General features: G+C 35.7%; 1 protein-coding gene across 1 annotated transcript; it reads left to right on the top strand.

The window, feature by feature from the left end:
• The first annotated feature begins 9,584 nt into the window (after nucleotides 1–9,584).
• On the top strand, nucleotides 9,585–10,502 carry LOC110115624. Its single transcript, XM_020848908.2, has 3 exons — nucleotides 9,585–9,697; nucleotides 9,793–10,116; nucleotides 10,219–10,502. Exons 1-3 carry the CDS (start codon nucleotides 9,625–9,627, stop codon nucleotides 10,347–10,349), a joined length of 528 nt encoding a protein of 175 aa, XP_020704567.1. The 5' UTR covers nucleotides 9,585–9,624; the 3' UTR covers nucleotides 10,350–10,502.
• The last annotated feature ends 356 nt before the right edge of the window (nucleotides 10,503–10,858 follow it).

The raw sequence follows: 10,858 nt of genomic DNA on the forward strand, positions 1-10,858 counted from the left end.
CGTTTCGGGTCATTTTCTATTGTTGAGTCAGTTCTAAGAATTGTTTGGATTGAGGTACGTTATAATTTTTTCTATCTCACTTTTCAAAAATACTTAGATTTTCCTAATTTTCTAATTAAATGCACATTTCTATTATCCAAAATTGAGGGTAAATTTACATTGGTGAAACTTTCACATTGTAACTTTGTGTATGTTGTAAAGTCATCAATCATAATATTTAGATTTTTTTGGGGAAATTTTACACTGGGTATTTTAAAATGTGCATCTTTTTATTTGTCTGAAAGTTAATTTGGAACCCGAAAATAATGTTGTAGTACAATTAAAATCTTAAAATAGTATTTTGCACAACCTATAATAATTTGATTTTTTTTCTAAAATAATAAAGTTTGGCTCGGTAGTATATTCTATTGTTTGTAGTTATAGTACTTTGTGAAATATTGAAATGAGTTCATTTTTATTTTAATTATTGTGTTGCAATGAATTATATGCTTATTTTATTGAATGGTGTGATTTTGAGGAGTTTTGAAAGTGGATGGAGGAAGTTATGTTCTTGTGTTAAATACACATTCTAATACTCAAGGGTATATTCTGGTGTCGCTGGCACATTCTTTTGCTATATGCACATTTTGTTATCAGAATCTTAAATTTTTTATGTTTGGAGGAATAAGGCATTAGAATATTATAATTCTATCTGAGACAATGTGGGAGGCATAAGGGATCATAATTCTTTTAAAATAAGACTGATATGAGTACAAATTTGTTTATTTATTTTCAAGCATTTTATTTAAATTTCTGAGAATTGTAATTACAATTATCCTCAGCAGTGTGATGTATTATGTTTTAGTAAAGTTAAAATACTTTAATATTAGAATTATTTGAAAATTTAAATTGAAAAAAAATATGTCTGCTAAGTTGTGTTAGCTCACGGTGATTTCACCCTTCTATTTTCATGATCTTATAGGGGGAAAGAGTTTGATGTGTAGCAGTTTCAAAATCTAATATGAGACTGTAGAGATATTTTTTTCCTTTTGATTGTGTACAATCATGGCTAATTTTTATTGCTCTATTTTGTAGCTTTATTTGTAGCCATACACTGTAATTATATATGCATTTTAGATAATTAATGAAAAGAGAATTTTATGGATAGGTTTCTTTTAAGTACTTTTGATGTTGTTAGCAGCGTTATTTTTATTGTTGTAAAGATGGCCAAATTTAGGCCAATTGCACTAGTTTTTAAACTCAATCTTAAATCTAAAGCATATGTTTATAAGTGAGGATCAATCATTTAATTTTTCTATGACAATATACTTGACACCTTTCTAATGTGACACCAAATCAAATATTCTCGTATGCTTTATCAAGTTCTTATATAAGGATATCCATGGTTATCACTATACGCTTATTTTAATTTGTAATGAAAATATGTGATGCATGATATTTTACCCATTATAACTTTTTAACATAATTACAACAACTATGATTTATTGACACGGTATAATTAAGAAATATTGTTTGACAAATAAAATTGTAACAAAGGCCTTGTATATTGCAATCTTATTAGTAGGTTTTGGTTTAAACATTTGTGGTAGATTTTTCATTACAAAATAATTCTTTTTTTAAGATTGATCAATTGTCATCTATAAGTATGTGTGCGTTATTAAAGTGCACGAGCTAACTTGCAAATTGAATTAATGCAATTGCAAAATTGTAGCATATTATAATAAATATTATCCATCTAGCTAGACACAAAGCCTCATTTCTCACTCTCCTCTTTCATCTTAATACTCAAAATCATCGCCAACCATAATAACTATAATACTCAAAAATCTCCAAAATAAACTATTGGAAAAGTTTTAGGGGGCACTCAAAAGAATTATCTTATAAATACAAAATTGCTCGGGATAACATTCACCTTTATAAAATTTGTCGAGTGAATCATTCATGCTAACCTTAAAAAATATTAAGATAATCAGATGTCTCAAATTCAACTAATGAATGAATTACAATCACAATATGAACCTAGCAAATGTTAAAATGACATTAATTTATATCATTTGTTGATGATGAATATCGTTTGCATTGGATCTAATCCAATAATCAATGAATGTTTAATTTAAATTTTGATACGAAGCACTACTATAAAATAGTGGTAGTTAGGTTTCTTGTGGGGATCTATGTTCATAAGCTAATATATGTGTAACATCTTTAAAACCTTTGTATTAAAAAAGAAACATTATTGTATTATATTCATCATATTTGGTGATAATTTTCTTTTGTTTTACTATATAGTAGGCATAGTTCAGGATATCAAATTAGTTGAATTTATGTATATTATCATTTTACTCTACCTTCTCATTAAGTGCCCTAAAAATAATTCTTCCACAATATTCACCTTATATGAACCTTAAATTCTTATATATTTTGCAGTTTGGGTGAGAGCAAATTTTCATGTTCATATATTTAGCATTCTGTGGAAGACGGTCTCATGCATTTAAAATTTAAATGACCAATGATCGTTGATAGTCCCAACAATGACGGTGTTTATCTTGAGTCTCATGTTCAGTTGGGCACTATAGAATATATATGTGTCATCATTAATAATGAATCAATATAAGATGAGTAAATAACTTGTCATTGTCATTTTTTAATTTGAGTGTATCTTATTTGAAAATTTAACTTATTTAGCTATTGTTCAATTCTCTATTCAATATTTAAAGATGGAGTGCATTTGATAGATTGCACAACAATATTCAAGTAGGCATCTTATGGCATCAGTGATAATGATATGCTCTTGGATAGAACTGTTGCGTCCTAGAATATTCGTGGCGGTAGAGAAATATAAAGTTTAACGTCTTAGCTTTGTATGGAGATCCAGCATGCCTATAGATAAAGACAGGGGGTGTAGTATTCACAAGAGACACCAAGATTTTTACGTGAAAATATTGGGGGAAAGGCCTTGGATTGATGTATATCATATGAAGTACATTACATTGTGGGAATACAAAGAATCACTGTTGATGTTTTTTGCTTGGTTGGAAGAACTATAGTCGGTGGGCGGTGGAGGTAGGAAGGATTGTAGTCTATGAGCGACGTATAGGTTGGAAGGACCGTAGTCGGTGGGTGAGGGAGGTCATAAAAATCGTTGCCTGGCGACGAAGGTCGGAAGGATGACATCAGGTAAGAGTCTAGCGGGACAGAAGTCCATCATCGGATAGAAGTCCAACGAATTTCTGGTGATGGGCAGAAGTCTGGCGTCGGTTAGAAGCCCAACGAAAGTTCGAAGGCGGGCAGAAATCTGGCGTCGGGAAGAAATCCTATGACGAGCGAAGGTCCGGCGTCAGGTACAAGTCCGATGTCGAGTTGGAATCCGATGACGAGTGAAGGTCTAATTACAACAGGTTGAAATTCGATGTCAGTCGGCGATCGAGCATAACTCTAGAGTCAGATGGCATTCGGGGCAGAACTTCGGCGTTGGTAGGCTGCCGGGTGGAAATCCTGCGGTGGTCGAGGAAGAGTCTGGTGACAAGAGAGCTCTCTTTCTTCTCTTTTTTTTTTTTTTTTTTTCTTCCTTCTATTCTTGATTCCTTGCTGAATTCCGGAGTTAGTTGGTGATCGGGCAGAAGTCCGGCGTCTGTTGGCTGTCGGGTGAAAGTCTGGCGGTGGTCGAGAAGGAGTCTCTTCCTTCTCCTCATTGCTTCCTTCTCTTCTCTTATTCCTTGGACCTCCTTCCCGCCCTTTGGGGTCCTCTTCTATGAGAAATGAGATATCTATTCATAGTTATTTTAGAGTGGCATGGCCAGTGAATAACATGAAGATCAAGGGTAAATTGTGAGTGGTTTGAATGGACGACCGATGTTGAATCCTTTGATCATATATCATTTTATCGGGCATTTGAATGTCTTAATGATATCGAAATTCGTGATCTTTGGCTCGTTGGATTCATCTCATCAAGTCGCTTGATTTGACTATAAGCATGTCACGTTTAGAAACCGTTTGTTAATCCAAATTATGGTTTGAACCTTCCAACAGTGCTTTGGGTCCTTGATTTGGACCCATTTGGGCTCGGATTGAGTCAAATTAGGTGTCGTTGGGTTAGTATTTTTGAGACGCTCAGTTCGACTATTAGTTTTCTAAAATCGGAGTTGAGATGGCCTCCGAGTTAATTTTGAAGTTTCCAACTTGATTTTGTCTCGAGATTCATGCCCGATGAAGATAATTTTTTAATGATATATCAAGAATTAATCACTCAATGTGCTTTTTCATCTATTTTTTGCTTCGTGCCTTTCTCAATTTATATGCATTGGAGTCTTGAAGGGTTGATATATAATTTCCTCTCCAATTAACAAGTAACCCACTCAAACCCTTATATAATATCTATGATATTTATCCAATTAGATATTCGTTTTCCCTCTCTAATGTTAACAAGTTAAAATTCACCCGATATTGTCTATCAATTTACTTGGGCTACTTCCTATCACTTCATCTTTTGATTCTTTAATCTGTTGATAACTCAGATGGATTAGCATTAATCTAGTCACAACAGATCGATTGTTGCCACCGCCAACTTACTGTGTGCCTCCTAGCTAGCTAGTGACAATGAAGATCAAAGTTCATCTTAAAATATTTCCAGTTCTTACGTTTACATCATTCATTCAAAATTTAGACCCTTAAAATCGATCTATACAGTTTCGATTGACCGCAAGATCTAAGAATAAAGTATTTTCTTTAGTGAATTAAAAACATTCATAACTCAAATTAAATCAAATAAAAATCTGATTGTAATTTTTAGAGCTATATCGAGAAATATTGTAATTTTTAGAATCTAATAACAGAGTTGCTTGAATCCACTTAAGTAACGAAAAATATTATTTTTTTGCCGTCTGCATATGGAAAAGTTTTTTCAAGCTATTAATCTTACAAGTGATTTCATTATATATTACTCGATTTATCTGCATAATTTTATATTTATATAAAAGATTCAAGTTTAATATTAGGTATTTTTTTTCCTCATTTGCACGTCATATATAGTACATACTTAAACCTATTATATATATGGGACTATGGGAGTGTTATTTCGCCGTTATAATCGTTAGAACTTAGAATATATATATGGTGTTGTAAGGAAATTATTGTCCAAAATTTTCAAAAGATAAAAATATGTATAGTATCATAACATGTCATTAAAATTTTATTTTAACTATTTGCAACTATTTTATAAAAAAATGCAACAGCCCAAAAGGACCCTTCTGTGAAAAAAAAAAAAAAAAAAAAAAAAAAAAAAAACAGATCAGAATCAGATTTTGATATTGAATTTACTTTAAAATGGACATTTAACTTATTTCAAATTAAGTTCAGAAACTGATTAATTTGAATCATAATATTTTCATTCAAACTAATTTTCTTGCCTAAGCAAATTTATTTTGAAATTAAAATTTCAAGACTAGGGCGTTCAATAGTGCATAATATTATATTTTTATGTATTATAATAATAGTACTGTTATTATAATCTCATATTTAAAAAATGTTGTTGTTGCATCCTAGAGTATTCATGGCGATAGAGAAATATAAAATTTAATGTATTAGTGTTGTTCGAATATCCAGCACACATACAAATAAAAAGAGAGTGTACGTCATTCAATAGAAACACTAAGATTTTTACATTAAATACTTCTGAAAAAAGGGAGAAAACCCACGGGGCCTAGCCCAGTTTGAATGAATCCACTATTATTTGCATTCGATTACAAATTAGGCCCTTCCTTTGGGGGGAAGGCTTTGGCTCGATGTACATCATATGGAGTGCATTACTTAGTAGGAATACAAAAAATCATTGTTGTTTTGTTCGTTTGGTCAGAAGGACCATAGTCTGGTGACGGAGGACAGAAGAATTGTAGTCGGTGGGTGACGTAAGTTGGAAGAACAGTAGTCGGCAGGGGACGGAGGTCATAAAGACCGTTGTCTAGCGACGAAGGTCGGAAGGACTGTAGTCGGTGCTCTACGTAAGTCAGAAGGACTGTAATTGGTGGGCGACGGAGGCCATAAAGACTGTTGTCTGACGGCGGAGGTCAGAATGATGGCATCGGGTAGAAGTCCAGCAATAGGCATAAATCCAACATCGCATATATGTCCGACGCGAAAATTCGACAATGGGCATAAGTCTGATGTCTGGTAGAAATCTGGCGACGAGCGGAAACTACGATACCGGACGACCAATGCCAAGCCGCCGGCAATGGCATTACACCGCCGGTAATAAACCGGCGGTTATCAACGGCCACCAGCTGTGTTACGGTGGACGTCCGGTGGTGTACACCGTCGGTAATACCGACGGCTGTAACCGCCAGATACCGCCGGTAAATGAACCGGCGGTCTACCGGCGCTTGCTGGCGGTTTAAGAAACAAACGACGCCCGCTTTAACCGCCGGAAGACCGTCGGTAATATGACCGCCGGTCAGCCGTCGGTCAGATAACCGGCGGCGTAACGGCCGGAAAACCACCGGGTCCAAATCCGGTTGTCACTGGCGGTATGAGCCGTCGGAAAACCGCCGCCAACATAAACCGCAGGTACAAAACCGCCGGTACATGTTTCCTACGCGATTTTTTCCGGCGGCGGGAATACCGCCGCAAAGCCGTCGGTAATCCATAAAACCGCCGGAAAAAACCGCCAGATTTTGGCGTTTTTCCTGTAGTGATGTTCGACGTCGGATAGAAGTCCGACATTAGTTGGCGGCCGGGGAGAACTCCAGCGTTAGATGGTATTCAGGCGAAAACTCTAGAGTCACTTGGAGATCGAACAGAACTCCAGCGTCACTTGGGCAGAATTCCGACGACACTAGAAAGTTGGGCAGAACTCTGGCGTCACTTTAAAGTCTGACGGTGGTCGAGGAGGAACTTCTTCCCTCCTCTTCTTCTCTTCTCCTCTCTTCTTCCTCTTCTTCCTTTGGTCCCCTCTCAAGAGAAATGAGGGGTTATTTATAGTTTTTTTTAGGATGACATGACCCGTAAATAGGAGGAGGATCAAGGGCAAATGTGGAGTGGTTCAGATGGATGGTTGATATTGAATCCCTTGATCGTGGACCGTTTGTCAGACATTTGAAGGTCTTAATGATATCGGAATTCGGTGATCTTGGGCTCGTTCGATTCGTCTCATCGAGCTGCTCAATTCAACTATAAGCATGTCATGTTTGGAAACCGTTTCGTAATCCAAATTGTGGTTTGAACCTTCTAACAGTGCTTCGGGTCTTTGATTTGGACCCATTTGGGCTCGGATCGAGTTGAATTTGGTGTCGTTGGGTTCATATTTCTGAGACGCTCATATCGACTATAAGTTTATTGAAATTGGAGTTCAGATGATCCCAAATTTAATTTTTAAAGTTTCCAACTTGATTTTTGCCTCGAGATTCGTGTCCGATCCAGATAATTTTTTGATGACATATCAGTTATATTACTCAATTTATTTAATCATGAATTATGTAAGAAAAACATTCACTTACAAAACAGTAATTTATTAAACATATTTTTTACATTAATGCAATTTATTTTAACAAAATTAACCAGTTAAAATAAAAAAAACTGAATGTTAGATTTGAGATTTCTGAAATTATTTATACGGTTATACCGGCTAGATTTTCTGTGTTGATTTTGGTCCACATCCTAAGCATGAGCTCTTATTATAGGTTATTTGATTTAGGGTTTATTTTCTCACTACTAAAAAATGGGATTTTTCGCAACACTTGTCATGGGCGGTTTGAAACCCGCTGTCAAAAGTGGGTATTAGCACCAGTTTAAACCGGTTCTACTAAAGAATACTAGCAGCGGTTTAAACCGGTTAAAAAACCAGCGGTTTAAGCGCTGCTATTGCCACACCCTCCCCTCTTATACTCGTTGGACTCTCACAGCTCGCAGTCCACGACCTTCTTCTTCTCTTTCGATCCCGAAACCTTCTCCGTGCGACCCTTCTCCCCATGCGCTCGATTGTTCGATCATTCTCGATCTCACGGGCTTGTTTCAATCGGAGTCATCGTCGGCGCCAAAGATTGAAGTCCGGCTATCCGCTCGTGTCCAGTTCCTTCGATCTCCCTGCTCGGTATAAACCCTAACTTGGATTTTTTTTTCCAAATGCTTGCACATTAGGTCGAAAAAGATGATAATTAACGAAATGACCTCATTATTGTGAATTTATTTATATGATTTGGAAAAGTTTACAATGTTGTTAGAACAAAAATATCGATTCGGTGGTATGAGTTGTAAACATTTAAAGTTTTTTTATGCATAAAATATGCTTTGGATTTCATAGTTTAGAATGATATGAATGCCTCCTCCTAAATGAGTAGATAAGCTCTAGGAACATGTATAATGAAGATGTAAATGATTAAATACAATTTCAAGTAGACCTGTCATATATATATATAAAGGAAAAAAAATCAAGTGAGTAATTTATCCCAAACTTTTAACCGCCACATTTCTGAAGATCGATTATTATTATTATTATTATTATCGTGGCGGTTATAACCACCACATTTCTAAAAATTATTTTTTTATATCATAGTGGCGGTTATAACCGTTGCAGTTTTGCTTTGTTATAGTGGTTATAATCACTGCTAAATTCAACATTCATCATTTCTACCCCGCCGGTCCTGAAACCGCTGTTGAATGTCGTTGCAGCGCATTGTAATCATTGGCAGACATCCAGTGGTTAATTATAATACGGCTGCAAAAATATTATTGGCGAGTAAAACGTCGGGAAAAGCCTAAATTTGTGCTGTGAAAACCCGTTTTTTAGTAGTGATCTATAGGACAAATATTTATTTACTAATTTTCAATCTAATTTAGCTGAAATAAAGTATTACAAAATATGTGATATATTAATGATATTGGACTTGTCCAAATGCTCAAACACGGATATCATGACTTGGCCATTAACCCTCATTAATCAGGATGGCCTCAAGTCTCCCGCATATATATACCGAAGTCACCATATCATCATCAGCTATGTCACAACTTTTTTAAAATTTAATTTTATGAGTTATATTATTTATTTATTTATTTATATTGAGTGTAATACTAGATCTTATATATATTCATTTGAAGCAAAAAACTACATATATTTATATCAACTTCATCCGCTATGTCACGACATTTTCTTTTTCAATTTAATCCTTTTTCATTGCAGGTACCTTTATTAACACTAATTTTTCGAATTTAGTTCTTTCTCATTCTATTATTTGCAAGGTTATCATAAGTTATTGTCATGTTACGTACTTTCATTACGTACAAAACTTAATTAAATAACAATTTCATATGATCGCAAGTCGCATATTCATAGAATATCGAGTTTAACTTGATAATAAATATTTTAAAAATATATATTGATATAGAAATTTTGGGGTGGTTGACTATTATTTTAAAAAATATATTGATATAGAAATTTTGGGTGGTTGACTATCAAAATTATAAGCATAATTTAATATGTAGACGCTCGCAAAGTGCAAGATGGCGTCAAGAGTTAGCTATTTCCTGGGGGAGACCGTATCTATCTCATAGCCTTACCGGCTAATTCTATAACCCTAGCCCTCCCTTCTTATAAAAGATGACGAAAACGAGAAGAAGAAGAAAAAAAAGAAGAGCTCAATGGAGTCTCACTTGATCGTCCCGTCCATGGCTCTTCTGATCTCCATCTCCCTTCTCCTCCCTTCTTCCTTTGGTTTGTTAATTATTTACACATTATATATATAATATGCTCGATCGTCAGCATATATAAATCTAAGATATATGATAAATTAATTAATTATAATGCAGGCAGCGTGATCTGTGAGGATCTGCCGTTGGATCTATGTGCTTTCTCCATCTCATCAACAGGCAAACGTTGTCTTCTGGAGATGAGTTTCCCCAATATGGAACATGAATATCAATGCACGATGGCAGATGTGAAAGTAGAAAGAATTTCAGATTGGATTGAAACGGATGACTGTGTAAAGGCTTGTGGTGTTGATCGGAGTGCGGTCGGCATATCATCAGACGACTTTCTTCAGCCGCGCTTCACTGCTAAGCTTTGCTCATCAGCGTGTTATCAGAGTTGCCCAAATATTGTTGATCTCTACTCAAACCTTGCGGCAGCAGAAGGTAAAATCAAACTTCGAAATGCTATTATTGTATATATATCTTATGATGATCAGTTATAATATATATCTCGATCTCAGTTGAACCTTTATTCTCTTCCTGCAGGTGTCTACCTTCCGGACTTGTGCGAGGCCAGACGGTTGAACACTCGGCGGTCCATAGTGGAGCTCAGATCCGGCGTCGCAACCGGTCCGGCTGCTTCAGGCCTCGTCGCCGTTGCTCCGTCTACGGCATAGTAATCACTTGAGATATCTATTATCTGTGTCGGCTCTTATTTAAAGACTGAAAGTGGAGTACTATAGAGATATGTAAGGAGTTAGAAAAACTAAAATAATTAATTTTAGATGAAATAGTTTCATTTATTTGCTATCACAATTTTAATGGCATGAATCCTTTAAGAAATTATGTTAAGGCTAGGGCGTCTCCTGGAAGCGACGCGCTGTATGACCTGAATACAGTGACAAGTGTGCAAGGGCCGCTGCACCGGCGCCCGGGTGCAGTGTTAAATAGGCAAGGGTTCCCAAATCAAGGACAAATGTGGGCAACCACTACAGGAAAAACGCAAAAATCCGGCGGTTACTATAAATTAACCGGCAGTTTTATGGATTACCGGCGGCTTTGCGGCGGTATTTCAACCGCCGGAAAAAATCGCGTAGGAAACATGTACCGGCGATTTTTTACCGGCGGTTTATTTTGGCTTGAAATTTCTCTTGAGAGTGATGTTGCAACTTAGTTTTTATAACTA

Source organism: Dendrobium catenatum, unplaced genomic scaffold (assembly GCF_001605985.2).
Source record: "Dendrobium catenatum unplaced genomic scaffold, ASM160598v2 fragScaff_scaffold_264, whole genome shotgun sequence".
Lineage (NCBI taxonomy): Eukaryota > Viridiplantae > Streptophyta > Magnoliopsida > Asparagales > Orchidaceae > Dendrobium > Dendrobium catenatum.